Below are 22,080 nucleotides of genomic sequence, written 5' to 3'. Positions count from 1 at the left end.
TTGGTATGGATGGTAGAGTTAGGGAGTGGGGGTCAAGAGCGCTCAGGGATACAAAGTGACTGTTGTCTCCCATTGAAGGACATAAAAGTGCAAAATCAAAAAAGGGGGGGGGGGGCAGTCAGGAGTTCATTGTTTTTAGAGAATATCATATACTTATTTTTTTTAATGCGTTTTTAGTTTTTTTATTCCTTTTTCTGATTTTTGGGTTGTTTGGGGGATTTGTTTAGTTCTTTTGTTTGAAAAATAATCCTGAATATCTTGGGAAAAATTTGGGGTGTGTGTGTGTGTGTGTGTGTGTGTGTGTGTGTGTGTGTGTGTGTGTGTGTGTGTGTGTGTGTGTGTGTGTGTGTGTGAGAGAGAAAGTGATTGAATACTTCTGGAATTTCATTTTCTGTTGTAACATGATCTTTTGGGTGGTTTTTTTTTTGGTTTTGTTTTTGTGGTAAAATCCTCCCTCTCTACATAAAGGTTTTGCCCTGACTGCAAATCTCTTTCTGTTCAGTCTGCATTCTCTCTGCTGTCACTGATGGACTCCTTCAAGCTGCTCCTGTGTTTGTCTCTAATTTCTGCATCTACAGGTGAGTGAAACAGATTATTTATTGCACTGTAATGACTAATAATGAGACCACAGATGATGTTGACACTACAGATTGTGGGATGGGGGTGTCTGCTGTCACAGCAGTGTTTCCAGGATTATTTAAAGCTAAACTAAATTAAACTCTGATTCTCAGGCTCAAGTTCAGCCCTCATACAGACTGATCACTAATAATCTCCAGAGTTTAGAGTTGTTTCACAAACTGTTGAAATGAATTTTTTAGACTCTTTACTTAAGTAAGAGTACCAAAGTTTCAGAGAAAAAGTAAAAGTACTCATTAACAGTGATGGTATAGTTACCTTGAAAAAAAGTAAAAAGTAACTTAGTTACTTTACTGATTACTTAATTTTAGAAGTAACTAAGTTAGATTACAGTTACTTTATTAGTTACTTTCAACAGCTGCCGGTCTTGTGCCAAAAAGTGATCGTCTGTCATAAAGTGATTCTGATGTTTCTGTGTGTTTTTATGTGTAATATCTTTGCTTATATTGGTAAACAGAGTTCAGTCAGCCTGATTTATGAAGTAAGCCCTTCATAAAATGCAGAAGATGTTTTTCAACAATCTTTAGGAGTCTGTGTTATTGTACCTACATTATAATCAATCCAGAGCTTTTTGGCCACTTCAAATATCTTTATATAACTGTGATGTTATATTTGTTGTGATTTCTGCAGCTTTGTGAGCCAGATTTCTGTTTAAAAAGACATTTTTAATGTCAGACAGTTTTTACCTTGAAAAAAAAAAAATCTATATATAAAAGTCACTTTTTCAAAAAACTGAGTGCAGCTTCTACCTTGTGCTAGAAATGCTGTTTCTCACTCAGAATAACCTGATATCATTCAGGAGAGATATGTTTGATATATGCTTCACAGATTATAGGTCATCAAGTCATTTACAGCTGTTTAAATACAGGGAATGATTTTTTTCTGGCAAATACCGAAAATTTCTTTTTGGCAGACGATCACTTTTTGCACAATACCAGCCTCTACTACATACTAAAGTAGAGGGCTTTTCAACTTTTTCAGCCCTTCCCCCCCTTACTGGTTTGTACTGAAGTCCAGCTTTTGCTGTTTGGGTGCTGGGGGGCTCCTGCATTAGTCGCAGCTCTGCTTCGCTCCACCTGTTGCGACTCGCTCTGTAAGTGTGACTGCGCCGTGACTCCAGATGTTTCCTCATATCTGACGTAGTGTTTTTGAAGCTAGACAGCACTTTGTCGCAGCACAGAGCGAACAACTAACCTTGATGTCATCTTTAGCTGACACAGACTCACAATAGTGTCTGTATTTCAGCTAGAAAACGTGCATCTCTCTCCTCCCTTCATTGTTTACATTTGTGTCGCTGTGCTGTTATTGTCCTCATGCCGAAAACGGGACTTAACTGTCGCATCTGCCAGACGTCACTCTCCGAGACGCAAGAAGAAAGCAAAAATATATCTTTGTACTGAGGAAAATGACAAAAATAGTAACGCACAGTTACTTGGATAAGTAACTTTAATCTGATTACTCGACTGCAAATAGTAACACGTTAGATTACTCGTTACCGAGACAAAGTAGTCAGATTAGAGTAACGCGTTACTAAGTAGCGCGTTACTGACATCACTGCTCATTAACTATCCTATCAGAAATCTGTCAGCGCACTCAGCCCCCCCTTTGGATGCCCCCACTGGTAAAGGTGTAAAATAAACTGTGATGTCTCAATGCTGGATTGTAAACTGTCAGCAGGGAATTGCTGCATGATGAGAACAAGCAGAAACCTGAGCAGAAAGCTCTGAGGTGGGAAACATGTCGGTATCTACAGCCGCCAAATGTGTCATCACTCGTTATAGCTGATCAATCCATTTTCACAAATGCTGATGCTCAGTCAGGACTTGATGCTGTCCCGACTGACTCATCCAGTCTGATGGAGTTCAATGGCAGCTCTTCTGGAAGCATCTGGAATGGTTGCAGTGAGATGCAGGAATGCTGTTACCTGGCACCCCGGGAGATGTTGGAGAGGTTTGGAGCAGATGGAGACGTTTGTCCTTTAAAGGGTTTAACATTGTAAACTGTGCATTTGAACTCTGACTGAGCTCTGACAGCAACAGAAGTGTGTGCGTGTGGGTGTGTGCGTGTGCGTGTGTGTGTGTGTGTGTGTGTGTGTGCTCTAATTCTTTCCAAAACTAGGTTGTCTATTTTCTGTATCATGTCCTCAGTGGAACATCTGGTGGTTGTGGGCAGTGTTGTCCTATTTTCATGCTAAAAAACAATTTCAACCTAATTTCTGTGTGTGGTTGTGCATGTGTGTGGTTGTGTGTGCGTGGTTGTGCGTGTTTCTTGTTATGGATCATAGGTGCCGTCACAGCATCTCTGCTCAGGCTTATCTAAAGCTGGCAGGTCCTCTGAGCTTCCTGCTCCAATGGTTGGCCTTCCTCCACCTGATCCCCTTGCAGCTTCAGGGCCGACTCTTTTTCCCTTTCTGCTTCCTGACGTTTGGTCATAGATTAAAAATGTGAAGCAGTTAATCCCTTAACCTCCTCTGTGACCATAAACGTCCATCCACACAAATGTGACATCAATGAAAGTCCAGCAGGACTTAGTTAAGGCTGGATCAGGTGACCCTGAACCCTCCCCTAGTTATGCTGCTATAGGCCTAGGCTGCTGGGGCCCCAACCCATCGCGGCAGATGACTGCCCCTCCCTGAGCCTGGTTCTGCTGGAGGCTTTTTCCTGTTAAAAGGGAGTTTTTCCTTCCCACTGTCACCATGTGCTGCTCACAGGGGGTCTGTAGCCTGCATTAAAAAGCAGCTTGAGGTGACAGTTGTTGTGAATTGGAGCTATATAAATAAAATTGAATTAGCATCAGTCAGAAGTCACTGATTTACATTTGGTGGTTTAAGCAGAGCAGGACCACCAGCTGGACACTGAACACATCGTCAAATATGTGTGTTCAGGTGCACAGGTGAAGACCACCTGACAGCCTTACAGGACAGCTGTGATCACAGCTGCTCAGGTCAGGAGCAGACTTCTTGGATGGTCTGTTAGCTAATTAACTGCACAGCAGCCATAATAAATGTCAGCTATTTGCATTAAAAATGCTCCAACAGCACAAACACAACAGTCTTGTTCAGGGACTCTAATTAGCTGAAGTTAGGCTGCAGAGAGCTAGAGGCTACATTTGTTTTGGTGTCTGTTAATCATCCATGTTCCTAATTTTATGCCTAATTTTATAGATGAGTCTGAAGAGCTGTGAGAGACTCATGAAGTTCTGGAGAAAATGATTACTTTGAGTTATTGTAGCTAAAAGTGGTTCTGCAATCCACTGAGTCAGAGGTCTGACTTCACTTTTCACACGTAGAAGTTTGTTCACTTGACTGGAAACTGGATTCAGGTTTGAATGATTAAACGTTTCCCCGAAGTTTGTTCAGCCATTTTTTTTTTTTCCCGGCTATTCAGCAGCTTTATCTGTTAAAATAACAGTGAAGGGAGAGAAACTGATGATTCCTCTCTTTCCTTCAGCTCTGCAGCAGGATGTGCAGGTGAAGCTTGGAGAGAACGTCACTCTTCAGTGTCAGATCTGCAAACATGAAACCATCTCAGTGCTGAAGTGGAGCAGAGCTGACCTGAACACAGACGGCTACATCTACTTCTACAGGAACAGGCGCTCCTATCAAAACTACCAGCATCCATCTTTCCACGGCCGAGTGAAGCTGAGGAACCCGGAGATGAAGGACGGAGACGTTTCTCTGATCCTGGAGAACGTGACGTTTAATGACACTGGGATATATGAGTGTCACATAGCAGTGAGGAAACCTGGGAGAAGTAGCAGAGCTCACACTGAGATCAGCCACTTCATCAACCTCACAGTCACAGGTGAGTCTGTGGAGCTCACACTCAGGTCTCATATCATAAAAACGTGGAAAAAGAAAATAAATTTTAAGTGTAAAATTAAAAACTGTGAGAATCTAAAACTGCACAGCTTTATGAGCCAGTTATAATTTTCTCCATTTGTAACGTGGTGCTGAGCTAAAACTCAGCCACAGTCCTCTTTACTGCTGAAGCTGCTCTCAAATAGCTTTTTCTGATGAGCAGCTGAAGCTGCTGTCTCTGCAGTTTCACCTGTTGAACACACACCTGTTGGTTCACTGCTGCTTTGGTGTCTCAGTGTTTCTGCTCTGATTGTTAATGTTTCCTCTGCAGGTGAAACACATGGAAACATGATGGAGACGAACGTCACAGAAGGAGAACGTGAAGATGAAAACACGCTTGATGTGGTAGAAGAGGAAACTCCGACTGTCCTGATGGTTCTTCCTGCTGTTGTTGTTGTTGTTGTTGTTGTTGTTGCTGCTGCTGCTGCTGCTGCTGCTGCTGTAGCTGGTTCTGTAGTTCTGTGGAGATTTAAAAGGAAGAAGAAGCAGCCCACTGAGGCACATAACCAGCAGTTGCACTCAAAAAAATAACTCTTTGGATTAACATAAAAAAATCATGGAAAAGATTTCCACATGATTACTTTACTTTATTTCAGCATTATGTAATTCTGTTGCTCCAATTTAAAGCACCTGTGTTGGTTCAACTTAATTTATTAAGGTTGATTCAACCTATTACTATAGTTGGGCCCAATTTAATTTAATAGAGCCAGCCCAACTAATTTGTAATGTTTTGGACCAACTAAATGAATTTACTTGTTTCAGATGAATTCAAATTTAGTTGAATTCAACTTATTTTACAGTGGTATAACTACACTACTTAATTAAGTTGATCCAATTCATGGAAATTAAGTTAGCCTAACAAATTTGCTTTATGCTGAAAGAAAGCAATTAATCTTGTGGAAATACTTTCCATGATTGAATTACGTTACCTTAAAGAATAGTTTTTTAGTGTTAATAAATTAAGTGTTTTAACAGTACTGGTTGAAAGGGTTGAAAGAATACACAACAAATTAGAAAAAATACAATAGAATTGTATTTCTAAAAATGTATTTCCAAAAATGTAATGCATTACTTTTACATGGGCAGTGCAGATGCTTGCTGACTACTAAACAAGGAATAAACCTCTTGCCTCTCTTAGCACATAGACAAGACCCAGCAACTTCTCTACAGCAAAAGATACACTGTCCAAGTTACTCATCACTTCCACTCCCAACATCCATGGGGTCATCACCAGGCTCTGCACCTTCTGCTTGAAGGACAAAGATTTCAAACGCAGTCTCTGCTATGGCCGTTGAGCACCTTCATTGACATCCTGCAAAAAAAGAATAAAGATTTCTTAAATTGATTTGCACTGCATTCATATTTACAGTACACAATCTTTACAGTATGTAAAACAGCTTTCACTACCCTAATCCATATTCATAACAAAACACATGTAATCAAATAACCAATTAACATAAAAATTTGACTGAGTCATGGTGAAATACTTCCAACAACTAGCTCCACCATAGGCCTGTCTGTGGTAATCGTGAGTCCAGCGTTAGATTTTCCAATTTGGAAAAGGTATATTGTCTCATTACAGGAAAAACTAGGAGCTAAAGTAGGGTATGTGTGTTTGTTATTGTCAGAAAGACAAGGACAGAGGGTGAATCCCAAACAGGCCCAGTATTCCATGGCCAGTCACCTCAATTTGCAAGTTTGCTTGGAGGGTCTGCCACATTGCCTGTCATTCCAAACCAGTCATACTTATGGGCGAGTACAAAGCCCTCCATAGCAACTCTATATACAAACCAAACATCTTCCATGTGCAGAACCTGTCTTGTTCCCATGATGGAGTAAATGCCATGACAATGCATGCACACAAAAAAGACCCACCTCCGCTTTTAAGGTCACATGACTTACAGTACAAACCAAATTATGCTATCTAGTTGTGTATGGCCAGGGACTCTTGGGTCCAGGCAATGCCAAAGCATATAAATGGACACAGTATGAAGGCTGTATGTACACAAAACACAGCGACAGCGGCGGATTTCAGGTTCCAAAACTCTCCAAAATCGGCAACATCACCGGGAAAAGTCGCTACATTGGTCGCGAGGTGCTTTTTGGTTAAAAAAAAAAAAGTCACCAGCGGGGTCTGAAAAGCCACTGAATCTAGTGACAAATTCGCTAAGTTGGCAACACTGCCATGCTGTCGCTTCCTGCATTATTTATGGGTGAAGCGGTGAGGGAGAAAGGTGAGGCAGTGTGAAGTTTTTCAGAGACAAACAAGTATGACTGTAACATGACTATATCGATATAATGATATTGTCTCATCTTATATCGCATATAAAAATATATATCGAGATTCTTAAAAACTCGATATACCACCCAGCCCTAGTAAAGACGTCCCACAAGTCAGTGCTTATACCTTCCCCCTTCTTCAAGTGACCCTCAACGACAGCATGTGATTCAATTTAGAGTAACAATGGGTTGTAAATGTCTAGTAGGTAAGGGTGGTTTGTGATTGTGCCAAAGTATGGTGCATGTTTTTAATGTCCTGGTCAAATTTTTGTTATTTTTAAATGAACATTATAAATAAATTGAACTGGAAATTTAACCAAGAGAAAGAAGAAAAAGAAGAGTTTTAATGACCTTCTCTTAACATAATTTAAATCTAATAGGAATACACAGGAAGCCCAATTAACTCCAACTCTGATCATCCCTATCATAACACATAGGTAAATTAACATACCAGGTATTCCTTCACCAGCTTCTCTGGGTCTTCATTCAGGTACATGCAGAGACCTTTGAGGATGTATTCTCTTCTGACTTCAATAGTTTCATTCTTAATATGCAGATCAGAAAAAGAAGAAAACAGTGAAAACACAATTTCAACAATCCAGCAGTGTAGGTTCACACACTTGGAAACTTAACTAAATTCAAAGGAAGTCATAATATAAAAGTGATCAGTGGCTAACATTTTATACAGCTTAGATTGTTTGATCAGGGATAGTCTGTTTAAAAAGATCTTTAAGAATCCATTACTTAACTATTTTTACTACTTTGTGTTTCCTTTCATCACGCCATGATTAAAATGAATTATTTTAACATTTATTTTACCACCTAGTTGAAGATGTCATCTAAGAAATATTTATGCCTGAAATATGTGAAAAGTAGACCACTCCAAAACAGTTTACATCCTTCTAGTTTAACAAAGGATGTGGTGCTCAGTCATTTCTACAATAGACCAGTTTTCAGTAATGTCACTTTTACACTGGTATCATACCTGGGTTATGGGTGCCAGGATGGTCTTGATTTTTCTCCCTTGAACGCCTCCTTTCTTGGCATACGCCTTCATTAGGTTTGCAGATTGAACATCAAGCCTGGAGAAGAATGTTGACTGCAAATGGATTGTTGTGATTCTCTCGAACTCTGCACTCACCTACAAAAAAAACCAAAAAAGTAGACAAAACTTAGTTTGGCACTTGTACCGTCACCTTTGGTAATCGTTTGAGATAGCAGTTCTGTTTAAGAAATGTAAATGCATAAAACATGTATTATCTATACATGAACTTTCTTTGTCAGAAGGCCAACTAAAGCTACATTCACAGTGCAGGCCTTAATGCTCAATTCCGATTTTTTTTGTGAAATCCAATGTTGTTCAGACTGACATGAAAAGATCAGATACAGGTCACATAAGGGCAAAAAAAAAAGAAAAAAGATTTGGGTCACTTCAGGCTGCAGTGTGAATGTAGCCTTAGGCTACAGTTGCTGGCCTTCAGTAAATCCACATCAGTATGAGTAACTTCTCGGAGTCTGCCAATATGTATTGTGACACATTGCATGCAGTGGGGCTTGTTCTTTTATGCATTCATCCACTTATGTCACAAACATGGAAGAGAGCTCGCCACCTTGTTGCTATCATGGGGGCCTCTCCAAATACATTCTTGCCTTCTGAGTGCAAAGGTCTTGTCCATCATTTCTGCCAACTTCTGATGATTGTTTCTCTTTTTACTTCTGAGAGGAGCGTCACTCTCAACTCTTCCAGTGTCTCTGCTGTTTCACTGGCTGGATAGCTGGGGCAGTAATTTACTTCTGCTTTTTTTGGCTTCTTCACATGCAGGTTTAGCTTTATAAGCACTCCAACATTAGAATCAGTCACTTCAGATCTGGTAAAACTTACTATTAACCACTGAAATCAAAAACTTGATGGCCGATGACCCCCTTCACTGGTACTCATGCAGATGAACAACAGACAAGTGATGTTCTGAAAGAGATCAGATAAATTTTCAACCATTAAATATTTAATTCATCCTGAGCAGAGGTGCATCTATACATGTATTCAAACTTTTGGTATAGGTCTCTGGAATGCAACATGAATAACAACTGGAAATATAGGGCACGTTAGGGGTGGTAGGGAAGGTTGTACATAAATCACTGGGGAAAATACCAAATGAGGTTTGCTGAAGACAGTTCGATCCGCCTCTCTGGCTGCAGTGCGTGCTCCCAACACAGGGGGAACAGATTTTCACACGGGAACAGAATTTCGCACAAGACCAACACTGAACGATGGCTGCTAACGGTGGCTTCAGCTGACGTAAAGAAAAAATAACAGCTGACCTCTGCACAGCGAGCACAACACACGCATGCACGCTCACAGCACAGAGCTGTGGAGGCGTGGAAAAACTTGTACGCGATGATCCACTCGTGTTAAAGGGTCGTTTTGTCCATATGATGGAAATCCGTCACTCCCTCTCCATTCATTTCCTATGGAACTTGTGTGAAGCCACGGTGGCCTCATCACACAAGTTCTATAGGAAAAAATGAATGGAGCGCGAGCGACATCGCTCCAGGAGCTGCAGAGTTAAAACGAAGCATTGTTTGTGCCTAAAATTAACCTATTTAATCCACACAACATAAAATAATGTGCCATATACAAGCATGGAACAGGCAAAACATTGGCGCAAATGGTAGAGAAGCACGAATAATTGCCAGCTAACTATCGTCACTTTAGCTAACAAACATGTTACGCGACCAAATATTACGGAAAATGATTAAAGTCTGCTGATGATTTGATTCACATATTATCATTTGCATTTAGACGGACGAGAAAAAAAAAAAGACTGAATCTTACCTTTTATGATGCACGCCAGCCAACTTCCTTCTTCGCTTGATAACTGCCATTCGAAATTTCCCGGGCACACCAAATGGTATGTCATCTCGCGTGATCTCGCGTGATCTCCCGTGATCTCGCTGCTCCGTCTTCGGCGCAAGATCATTCTGACTCCATTGAATCATGTTATCTCAACATGACTGAATTTCATGAACGTTAGGTTGTTAATTTCATGCTTATCTGACATGATTTTATCACGTTTGCCTTTGAAACATGAAATTATTTTGTTAAAGAACATGTTACTATTTTTTTAATGTAATGACAACCTAAATTCCTTTTTTTGAGTGTGGTCTGAAATGTCCAGAACTGTGAATTTTGCTGTTCTTCCACATCACAGTTTAGGATCTCCTCAGATCACTTGGAACTCCGGCTGAGTGAGTACTAAAATAAAGTATCTGCTACCTGGTACCATGTACTAATGGAAACTCCTTCAAATTTGTAGATTCCAGGTCATCTCTGAGTTCATTGAGCTCATTTAGAATTAAGAGGCTAATTCGTTAACTGGTAATCTGTGTAGTTTTTTAACATCTTTAACATTCCAAATAAATTGAGACAAGTGGAGAAAGGTCACACTCTTCCTGCACACAGTCTTAAATCTCTGTGATTTGTGATCAAGAGAGCAGAGTTCTCCCATACTGGCTCCTCTTCCTTGGCTTCCTTTTAAATATAGAATTTAAAATTTTTCTTGAATAATGGACAGCACTGCCCCCTATTGGTGCGACACGGTACTTCCTGCCTCCCCCTGCTTATTTTCACCATGAATTTATGACCGATCATAAAGAATAAACACGTCACACACATTCTTTCAGTTTGTTACACAGACTGTGGAACATCAGCATGTGCAGCACATGTGTAATCAAACATGTATTAGTGATATAAAGAGAGACAGCAATGGGCATGCGCCAACCGCCTGCTTCATTTGTTGTATGTGACACAGCGCCACCAGAGGTGAACCACTGCACTGCACTGCCTCTCCCCGCATTTCTTCATGTGTTTGAACAGGCGATGTGTAAATTCCGCGATTTTGACCATTAAAGTGTTGAAATAATTCAGAAAACAGTTTTATTGAACAGTGAAGTGGTCAAATGTATTTTCTCATCATTGTTAATATTTTATGTATGTTTACGTATGTTTAATGTATGTATATATTTCTATACATTCTATTTTTTGTATATTTTATACATTGTTTATTTTCTGTATATTTCTTGATTATACTAGATTATAATATTTTTATTTTTTATTTTAGAGAGTTTGATTTTCTGTTGCATGGCACTGAACAGGAGTGGCCCTCCAATCGCATTGTACATCCTGTATAATGACAATAAAGGCATTGTATTCTATTCTATTCTACTTGTCATGATGACGGGAGGCACTGCCTCACCTGACTGCACATCACTGTTATCTATTCATTGTGCTTTGCTGGTAACCCCCCACCCCCACCCACACACACCCACACCCACACACGCCCACACACGCACAGAGTTCCCCTAGCATTTTTGTTCAGTGGGAGTTTCCTGCCTTTGTATTTGTTTATTTATTTTTTTTTTATTTCCACTTTTACTTTGTACTTTGACTTTACTTTTGACTTTCCAGCATCAGTTTGTTTTGTTGTGTAGTTCCTGCCTGCCAAGTTATTATTTCTGTCCGCTGACTTTTATATTTTTTGGACTTTGTAATAATGTACATACAGCTTTTTAATCTTATCAGTGACCAGTTAACAATCCCAACAAACCAAAGGAATGCTTTAGCATCGGTGTGGATCACAGTGTGGGACATGCCCAAATCCCTGCAGCACTTAGTCCATGGAGAACTAAAGAAGAGCATCGTGGTCAGTGAAGCCATCAGAGGAAAACATCTGGAACACACGAGGCAGCTGAGCCAGGACCTGGTAGATGGAACCTGATTTACATGTTTTACAAACTTCAAACCTGCACAGAGGTTCAGGCTGAGAGTAAGAACTGACCTTGTTGGATGGGCGCCAGCTGAGGAAATGATTTCTGTGGGGACGACACAGACTGACTTTAAATGTGCCGGATCAGCTCTCCAAGCAGTATGCCAGTTTAACAGGAAACCCCCACCCCACTGACCCACCCTGGCTCAACACATCCTGAATTGACAAACACCCCGAGTTGTCTGACTGTGTGAAGATCATTTGGATATATTTCTGCTTTTGTGTTTAAATAAACGCTCTGATTTGGATTTCATTTATTGTTTCAGTCTTACTTCAAACTGACCCTGGATCAGATTTGAATGAAGCTCCTTCAGTTTCACTCTGAGTGACCTGTGATGCTGTGTTTTATTAAAGTTCCTCCTGCACTGTTGCCTCAAAGCTAGAAGGCCTGGGTTTGACTCCAGCTTGGCTCTGGTCTCTCTGTGTGGAGTTTGCATGTTCTCCTCGTGTCTGCGTGGGTTTCCTCCCACAGTCCAAAGACATGCAGGTACTGGGGTTAGGTTCATTGGTGATTCTAAATTGCCCATAGGTGTGAATGTGAGTGTGGATGTGACCTGTACAGGGTGTACTCTGCCTCTTGCCCTATGACAGCTGGGATAGGCTCCACATAAGTGGAAGAGGATGGATGGATGGATGGATGGATGGATGGATGGATGGATATTATTGGAGGACAGCAGAGAGTCAGTGACAGGGGGGGGGGCAGTCCTGCAGGTAAAGAAGAAGACAACACATCCAGGTGGAGCAGACAGATGCGAGAAAGATGTGATGAAGATACAAGCTGAGATGAAGATGAGGCTGAGAGGCTTTGTGACCTATTGAGTGAGTGCTTCTAAGATCTGATCATGTGATCAGTTATTGATTAATGTCTGTAAATTTATTACGGTGACTACAGCCTTAGAAAGGAGACACAACTCAAAGCTGCACCAGTGTGTGCTCGACTGTGTGAGCAAAGAGACATCGTCTCAGTTTGAGGCTCCTGAGGACGAGAGATCAAAAATAGAAAACAGTCCCAGATGAACAGAATAAAGCTGAGCATGAATCAGTTTCATTCTAACAGCTTCCGTGGTGGGTTTTAAGTGACAGTTAATTGAGTTATGATCCGTTTGTTGGTGATCAGCTCGGAGCAGGATAAACTTTTTTTTTCTTTCAGTAACTTCAGCTCCTTTGTTATTGCGCACGTGTTTATGACCCCACCCCCAGTAGGTCACGAGGAAGAACACTAACAGTCAGAGCGAGCTGCTGTAAACAACCTGCTCTCACACTCGGAGACTTTCGGCTTTCTTTAACATCTCGTCAGGATTTAAACTCGGATATTCTGCTGTCCTCGGGAATCCCAGCATCCTTTGGATATTTAGAAAACTTTGAAGAGTCGCATCAGCACAACAATGAGGCGGAAATGGCTGCTGGAGCTGAGCTGCAGGTGAGCTTTAACTTGTTCTGAATCCAGCAGTCATGTAAGAGCTTTGCTCATATTTATCATGTAAACGGGCCTTTAATAAACCGCGCTCACTGCAGATACAGTTACAGTTACAAACACAGTGCTGCGACTACGGAGCGGGTTGAATGTGTTTATTGGTTTTCGATGGTTCCAAAAAACCTAAAGCAGAAGGATGGTTAAAAACGTCTGCGTCTGTCTGTGCGCGCTCACGCACGGGTCGTTTTGTTTGTTTCTTCTTCTGCGCGCCTCTATTTGAGCGCCGCCTCTCTCAGAGACATTACTGTGATATAACTGCAGGCTGCTCCGTGCGTTCAGGTCTGACTCTGAGTCAGTGTGAGGACAGTTTGAAGCCAAACAGACCCGAGCTTTACTGACTGAACATTATCGGTGATAAATATCCTGCTAATGTAACTGAACAGTCTCTAATCCGTGTTAGCAGCTGCAGTTCCAGCGACGTTAAAGAGCCTCAGCAGCATCGGAACAAAACAAACACATTTATACACTTTCTGCATCACCAGCTGGAGATATGCAGGGCTGGGGTTGAAATTCAGTCCGGGCGCGTGGCCGCGAGATCTGCAGCGCGCTGCTGTGCTTCATTGGGTAAAATAAAACATAATCTGTTCACCGGCCGGTTCGACCTGGACACGACCGGCAGTTCGGGAAACCTCCCGATGGCCACCACTCCCCTGGATACATGCAAGCTGCAGAGAAACAGCGCTGTGGCTCTACCGCTGGGCTCCATTCACACGAGTCCCACCAGGCTCTAGATTAAAAAAGCTGCAGATATAAACCGGCTCGGTCAGCAGAGCCTCTGTATCACGCTTAAAGCAGCCAAATCAAATAGTTTCTGTTCTAAAATTAAATCTAAGGAAATTGCACACAGAGAAGTTTTGGTTTCAGTCTGAGCACACCGTCACCAGATTAAAATCTTATCACGGCTGGCTGAACCTGAAATTAGTTTCACTTTTGGATTAAACTGTATGTTGATACTTTTCCATAGCTTTAAATAACATTTTATTCGTGTTGATCCCGACACTCGTTTATTCTACAGCAGAATTAAATTAAAACTGTAAAGTAAAACAGAGGCAAGAATGAATGAATAGTGCATGAAATTGTAAAGGTGTCTAGAAAAGCGCTATATAAGACTAATGCATTATTATTATTATTATTTATCTTGAGGTAGAGGGTTTGTATGAAAGGGCAGATGTTCTGTTTCTGTTCTGATTAATAGAAAACAGAAACTTTGAAGCACTCGATCGGTATTATTCATATGTTGAATTCAGCACATGGATACTTTGACTGTGAGAGTGCCTTAAACAAACAAACAGATCATTTAATTTGTTCCGGTTTCGAGCTGAGAACCACCTGGGCAATGATATCATACATATACTCATCACATTACCATTTTTTTAACATCCTCTTCCTGAGATGTTCTCACTAAAATGTTGTGGAACTGAATAATTTGGGCGTTGGGGATCATTTAGCGCTGCTGTCCCTGCTGTGTGCTGTATGCGCTGCTGTTTACAGTTCTGCTTGGACACAGAATTTTAATCTCACGTGCTTTTACATTTGAATAAACATAGTTTCAGTTTCTGTTCTGTGTTCCCTCCCTCATCCCCAGCCTTTCTGTGAAATAGCTGCTCTGTACTGTAAATGTTCTTCACTCTGTTCAGGTCAGGCTTCTGCTCCCCTCTCCACCCTGCTGTCACAGATGGCTTCGGTCAAATTTCTGCTGTTTTTGTCACTAATTTCTCTGTCTACAGGTGAGTCCAGCAACTTTGTTATTTTTTCTCAAACCACCAGTGATGTCAGTAACTCATTACTAAGTGCGTTACTGACATCACTGACATCCCGCCTTACTCTACTCTGACTACTTTTTCTCGGTAACGAGTAATCTAACGCGTTAGTATTTGCAGTCCATTAAATTAAAGTTACTTATCCAGGTCCCTGTGCGTTACTTTTTTGTCATTTTCCTCAGTACAAAGATATACTTTTGCTTTCTTCTTGAGTCTCGGGGAGTGACCGCTGGCCGATGGGACAATTGCGTCCCCTTTGCAGCATGAGGACAATAACAGCACAGCGACACAAACATAAACAATGCAGGGAGGAGAGAGATGCGCGTTTTCTAGCTAAAATACAGGCACTATTGTGAGTCTGTGTCAGCTAAAGATGACAATATCAAGGTTAGCTGTGCGCTCTGTGCTGGCGACAAAGTGCTGTCTAGGTTCAAATACATTAAGTCAGATTTGAAGAAACATCTGGAGTCACGGAGCAGTCACACTTACAGAGCGAGTCCCACCAGGTGGAGCGAAGCAGAGCTGCGGCTAATGCAGGAGCCCCCCAGCACCCAAACAACGAAATCTGGACTTTGGTACAAACTAGTAAGTGGATGATGGTCGGACAGTATGTAGCAGAGGAAATGCTGCCCTTAAACACGGCTGACTCGCCCTCGTTTCCTGGTTGTCATTTTTATGTTGAGGCAGCGGGGGTGCTGCCGGTGTTGTGCCAAAAAGTGATTTTCGATATTTGCCGACAAGTGATCGCCTGTATTTAAACTGCTGTAAATGACTTGTTGACCTATAATCTGTGAAACGTGTCAAACATTCTCTGAATGATATCTGAGAGAGAACAGCATTTCTATCACAAGGTACAAGCTGCAATCAGTTTCTGGCAAAGTGAATTTTATATATATATATTTAATCAAGGTAAAAACTGCCATTGCCATTGTCATGATTCCACACCCCCGTCATCTGAGGCTCCGCCCCCCAAGCCAAAACAGGGCCAAAACTTTGAACTCGAAAAAAAAATTTAAACTGCGAAAAAAAAATCTGAAAGTGGAAAAAAAAAAACTTGAATCTGAAATGTAGTTTTGAAATAAATTTTTTAAGTTTCACATCTTTTTTTTCAGTTGCAAAACTTTTTTTCATTTTCAAACTATTTTTTTTTGGTTGCAAAACGTTCAAAATAATTTTTCAGTTTCAATTTATTTTTTTTCGAACAAACTTTATGGCCCCAATTTAGCTCCATAGGAACACGTCTCGGTGAGGAAAAAACACCAATATCAACACACCACCTGAGAAGCGCACACAAGGCAGCTACGGAAACACATTTTTTACACACATTTAGCACGTAGTGCTGCTGTCTTTTGAACACTTGGTTGTTGAATAAATTTCTTTAAACGGTATCTTTTGTTGAGTTTTTATTACACAAGAGTTACTCTTGTACTTTGAATCTTGCACCTGACAAAGTATGAAAAATTAAAACTAATACTGAAACTAACGAAACTAAACTAAAACTAAGCAATAAACAAAAAATAAAAACGAGCAAAACCACTCTGAAAACTAATTAAAACTAAATGAATTAAAGAAAAAAAAAGTAAAAACTAACTAAAACTAACCGATAATGTAAAATCCAAAACTATTATAACCCTGTGGCAGACAATCACTTTTTGGCACAAGACCGGCTGCTGTTGAAAGTAACTAATAAAGTAACTTATAATATCACTTAGTTTATAACTGGTAATTATGTGACGATGCTTTTCAGGTCATTTTATGACGTAAGAGGAATGTAATGTAACAAGTAGTGTAACTAATTAATTAATGTACTGCATTATTTTTAAGAAAAGTAACAAGTACTTTTTTATGAGTAACAAACCCAACAGTGGCAAAGTGGTCCTGCTGGGCTGTGTTGTGTGGCAAGATGCTGAATGCTGACTCATCAGAGTGTCAGTGTGAAACTGAATGTGTGTGAATTGGTAATGATTTCTCTGAAACAAGCTCTTCCCTTTTCTGTAAATCGCATTGCCGCAATTTACATATAATGAGCTCATCACATTCCTGCTTTCGTTTCCTCATTCTTTCCTTGTTTTATTCCACAGAATAAAAACCAATTGTGCTAAATTAAAAATTTTTATGGAAATGAGGATCATTTGACATTGTGCAGGGTTCTCTTCAGGTTTTAGACCAACACCTGTGTAAACTGCAGTGTTTGATTTGATATATATATATCAGACATTTTAAAATGAGTTTCATGTCTTAAAAAAAACAAACTTTGGCGTGAAACTAATGATAACTGATGATTCTTGTCTTCAGCTCTGCAGCAGGATGTGCAGGTGAAGCTCGGAGAGGACGTCACTCTTCAGTGTCAGATCTCCAAACATGAAACCATCTCAGTGCTGAAGTGGAGCAGACCTGACCTGAACACAGACGGCTACGTCTACTTCTACAGGAACAGCCGCTCCTATGAAAACTACCAGCATCCATCTTTCCACGGGCGAGTGAAGCTGAGGAACCCGGAGATGAAGGACGGAGACTTTTCTCTGATCCTGAAAAACGTCACATTTAATGACGCTGGGATATATGAGTGTCACATAGCAGTGAGGAACCCTGTGAGAAGTAAGAGAGCTCACACTGAGATCAGCCACTTCATCGAGCTCACAGTCACAGGTGAGTGGGCTCCCCCTGAGAACCGCCTCCTTTCCAATTCAGTTTGATATTTCTGCCTTTGTCACAAAGCAAATGCGATGCCTCCACAGTGTAGTGGTTAACACATTCACATGAATCCCCTGTGGCATCAGGAAGGTCGCCTGGTGTGAAACCTGTGGAGTGACTCACTGTGCTATGAGTAACACAGATAACAAACAGGCATTAAGCTAACACTGTTGAATGTTAAAGTCACAGCATGCTGCTAACACGGAGGCTAAAAGTGCTCCTGTGGACGCTCAGCAGCCAAACGTATTTTATCTAAGTTAAAAACGTCCCTATAACAGATGTTTTCATGTTTTCTGACGTGGAGATGAAGCTGCTCTCCTCGTCCTTTGACCTGCAGGACTCTTTGCTGCTGCTTTGTCTGAAGGGTTCTGCTCTGACAGCTGATCTTTCCTCTGCAGGTGAAACAAACAAAGACACGTTGGAGAAGCTCATCATGGAAAGAGAAGATGCTGATGGAAACACTGATGTTGAGCAGGTTGGAACTCCGACTGCCCCGCTGGTTGTTGCTGCTGTTGCTGCTGCTGCTGCTGCTGTCACTGTTGTAGCTGCTGTGGCTGTTTTGTTAGTTTTGCTCCTTAAAAGAAATAAGAAGCATCTGAGTTTGCTTCCTACTGAGGAATAATCTGGTCTGAAACATCCTGCTGATGGAGCAGAAATGTGAAAGCTTTGCTCACCTTATATATACTTATATACATATATATACTTATATATATTTATATACTGCTCATATCTCATGGTTCAGCTTAATTTCTGTCCCAGGCCAAAAATTCTCTCAACAACAAATTTGAACTACAGATTAATTTAGAGTGTATAAATTGATGGATTGATGATTAAAAATTAATATTTCAGACAGTAGTTATAATATTTTTATCAGAAAAAACACCTGAAACGTGTTTTACCTGAGACAATAAAACATTAGGATTTAATTATATAACTGTGTAATCACTGCAGCCTTTAAACACTGTCCCCACTTCTCTAGCATTAACATTTTCTCATAGCATTACTTAAAACTATAAATAATAATTAAATATCAATTAACTCTTACATAACAATCCTTGGTTATTAAAAATTAGTGTGTGCATTCAAAGCAGTGGTAGGAAACACGCACATGCTGAAATTACACCACAGGTGACTTGTGACCATCTCAGTCCCTCTTTAGATGTTTTCTTAATCTCAGATCAGAAAAATTTTGATTTGGGCACTCTGTGACCTCTGAGTGACCTTTGCTCCTTATGCGCACCATATACGATCCCTTCTCTGCTGTTTTACTATAACACTGTTTGGAGACTTTGGAGATCGGCAGGTATGTTTCTCTGTGGGAACCTGGACAGAAGTGGTGGGAACAGTTAGTTCTCATCACGGTGTCAAAGTCCTCTCAGAGAGGTGCCACGTACTTTACTTTGAGCCACACCAAAAACTGTAACATCTGTCAAAGGGCACAAAAATTTAAATGCACTGGGTCACTTCAATATATCAGATTTCAGGCTCACAGAATTATGAATAGAATAGAATAGAATAGAATAGAATAGAATAGAATAGAACAGACTTTTACTGTGACTTAACTATCCACAGGTCTATGCTGTATGTGCATAGATGTAGTATTACTATGCAATACGCATAAGATGTAAATTATAAAATATCTTAAAAAATGTAAAAAACAAAAAGAAAAAAAAGTGCAAGTAAACGTAAGAATGCAAGAAGACAACAGTCAATATTTAGTGAATATTTAAACTGTTGTTTGTAGTCAATAGCACAGCGTTATTGCACATACATGCGAGACTGGAGGGGGGTGCAGAGACTGGAGATTAGGGGGTGAAGCTGTTACAGAATCTGTTTTTCTGCACTGGATGTCAGGCAGCTGTTGGATCTGATGTGACCTTCATTCATTTTTGTTAAATGTCAGAACGGGACCTGAACTGTATGTAAGTGTTAAAGAAAAATTTAACAGCGACATTACAGTGAATACATTTATCAAATTCACCAAACCAAAGAGCCTCTCTGCTGTCCTGTAGTAACTGCTATATCAAATAAACGTATGCACTGTCAGACACTTTATATGGGACAGCATCACACAGAGTGAGATGTTTTGTTTTTGTTCAAACATAAAGAAAAGATTGATTTAATCACAAAAAAAAAATCCCATGTTCTAATGGTTTAAGGTTTGGATTAACGTTGGAATCGTCACTAATGAAGAATCAGACGTCAGAAAATTAAAAACAACAAAGAGGGTAAATAATAAAAGGATGGCTGCTCTAATGCTAATACTCAAAGCTCTTTTATTACAAAGACGCCTCACTTGGCTCAAAGCTGAGAGGAGTTTGAGTCAGGACAGTGAAGTGAAGGGGTGGAACTGGAGTCAGCTACACTGTGATGAGCTCTTAGAAAACAGGAAAATAATCAGTCAATAATCAAGAATTCATTGTTAAATTAGGTTAAATTAAAGCGTTTCTAAACATGAGAAATGTCATTTTTTGTCTTTATAACCAAATGCAGGTGTGAAAGTGTGTTTTGTAACTGGTGCTGATGAAAGTTTCTTCCTGTTCAAAGGAAGTTCTTCCTCCCCACTTTAACCATGTGCTGCTTGTAGAGGCTCATGTGATCTTTGGAGCCTTTTCTCTCAGTTTGCAGAGTCTTTACTGACAAATATAAAACACCTTGAGATGATCTGTTATCAACTAGAACTAAGTGGATCACACTGAGCCGAATTACTGGTGAATGCACATCCATACTTTACATTCATGTGTATTTGTGTGTTGCTGAATGTGTTGTGAAATTTTACAAGTAAAAAAAAAAAAAAAAAATCTAATTTATAACAGGGTCTGTTCATGTGCAATCTCAGTGCATGAATAGCCCCAACCGGTCACAGCAGATGACCCCCCCTCCCTGAGCCTGGTTCTGCTGGAGGTTTCTTCCTGTTAAAAGGGAGTTTTTCCTTCCCACTGTCACCAAGTGCTGCTCATAGGGGGTCATTATGACTGTTGGGTTTTCTCTGTAATATTGTAGGGTCTTTACCCACAATACAAAGCGTCTTGAGGCGACTCTTTGTTATTTGGTGCTATATAAATAAAATTGAATTAATTTAAATATACTGAGAAACAGATAACTGTTGAAATATTTATTTATTGTCTTTTGTAAATGGATATTTCTGCTTAGTTATTATTGTATTTACTTAGTTTTTTACCTATGTAAATAAAATAATATTGCATTGATGTTTTTCTAGAGAGACTTGTCCATTGTAGCAGACATGCAGACCCATAATATTAGTAATAGTAGTAATAATTGGTGGTATTGTTATCTTTATGATTATTTGACAGATTCATTAATTATATCTCCTCATTCTGATTTTCACTGTCAATTTGTAGCCTGTCACTTAAAATGTGTTTCTAAATCTTTTCCTCATTAAACATATAATAATAATAATAATAATAATAATAATAATAATAATAATAATAATAATAGCACTTTAAAATGAACTGTAGAACTAATTAAAGTAAAATTAAAGGCAAACATTGTTAAAACTATAAGTGAGGAAACCCACTCTGGAAACTAAACTGGAAAAAAGTTAAATGATCATAAAGTTATTAAAAAAACCTGTAATAGTTCAGATCGATGCTCAAAACGGTGATTCGTGTTATTTTAATTATAAGACCTGTTGATTTGTCCAATAATTGTTTCGTTTGTTTTGTACTGTCATCAGAAGTCTCTGTTTGATGTTTTATTATCCAGTTTAATGTGAACCATCATGAATGCAGATGTTGCAGTTTCCTGACAGATGTTGCTGTTTCCTGTAAAATTAAGTGTAATTCAGCATTAAAGATCTGTGAAGTTTCTGACCCCGGGTCAGCTGCTGCTTTGAAAACATACTGAGCACGCGAGGCTGTTTTATAATCTGCACACAAAATTATACTGCTCATTAAATATATCATGTAAAATGGTGTAAAGACGTCTGTTTTGACTTCAATTTAATAAAAATAAACTTCATATAAGAATATTTATGACACATCAGAGACAATACTTACACATATTTACTGATTCCATCTAAATGTTAACATTAAGTGATTAAAGGTGGATATTAGAGGAGATTGATTTTATTAAAGCCTTATTTTTTCCATCTCAGGTTTTATTTTCAGATTTTTTTAGCATTTTTTTAGATACAACAAAAGAAAAAACTTTTAATTGATTGATATGATATTATTGAATGTTGACATATTAAGGACACCATCTTTGTTTTTAGGTACAGCTTCATGCTTTACTGTGAATCTGTGCTTAGTAGAAACTCCTCTGTAACACTGGTCCTGGAGCCCAACATGAAGACAAAGCTTCATGTTGGTATTATCAGGTATTTTAAATAAAATATGAATACAAGGAGACTGTTTCTAACGAGGTGGAAAAAAGGTGCCTCTGACTGACCACTTTCTATCTCACATCTGTACCTGTGAGGGGGGGGGGGGGGGGGGGGGGGGGGGGGGCTGAACCCTGTCCCAGCCATCATAGAGGAAGCGTATATCCTGAAAAGGTTAACTATCTATCACAGCACTCTCTCTATCTTGACCT

At 39.8% G+C, this 22,080-nt stretch overlaps 2 protein-coding genes across 2 annotated transcripts; both read left to right on the top strand.

Moving 5' to 3' along the window:
- Positions 1-431: 431 nt before the first annotated feature.
- Positions 432-5,749, top strand: LOC115775350 (myelin-oligodendrocyte glycoprotein-like). The gene is made up of 5 exons (XM_030722883.1): positions 432-578; positions 4,086-4,439; positions 4,767-4,840; positions 5,634-5,664; positions 5,730-5,749. The coding sequence occupies exons 1-5, from the start codon at positions 527-529 to the stop codon at positions 5,747-5,749; spliced, it is 531 nt and encodes a 176-aa protein (XP_030578743.1). The 5' UTR covers positions 432-526.
- Positions 5,750-12,838: 7,089 nt separating this feature from the next.
- Positions 12,839-18,297, top strand: LOC115775357 (butyrophilin-like protein 8). The gene is made up of 4 exons (XM_030722891.1): positions 12,839-13,018; positions 14,710-14,799; positions 17,128-17,481; positions 17,925-18,297. Exons 2-4 carry the CDS (start codon positions 14,748-14,750, stop codon positions 18,146-18,148), a joined length of 630 nt encoding a protein of 209 aa, XP_030578751.1. The 5' UTR covers positions 12,839-13,018; positions 14,710-14,747; the 3' UTR covers positions 18,149-18,297.
- The last annotated feature ends 3,783 nt before the right edge of the window (positions 18,298-22,080 follow it).

The sequence above is a fragment of the Archocentrus centrarchus genome, unplaced genomic scaffold (genome assembly GCF_007364275.1).
Source record: "Archocentrus centrarchus isolate MPI-CPG fArcCen1 unplaced genomic scaffold, fArcCen1 scaffold_107_ctg1, whole genome shotgun sequence".
NCBI classification, from domain to species: domain Eukaryota; kingdom Metazoa; phylum Chordata; class Actinopteri; order Cichliformes; family Cichlidae; genus Archocentrus; species Archocentrus centrarchus.
The sequence above is the reverse complement of the archived record's forward strand: the minus strand, read 5'-3'. Positions and strand labels throughout refer to the sequence as shown.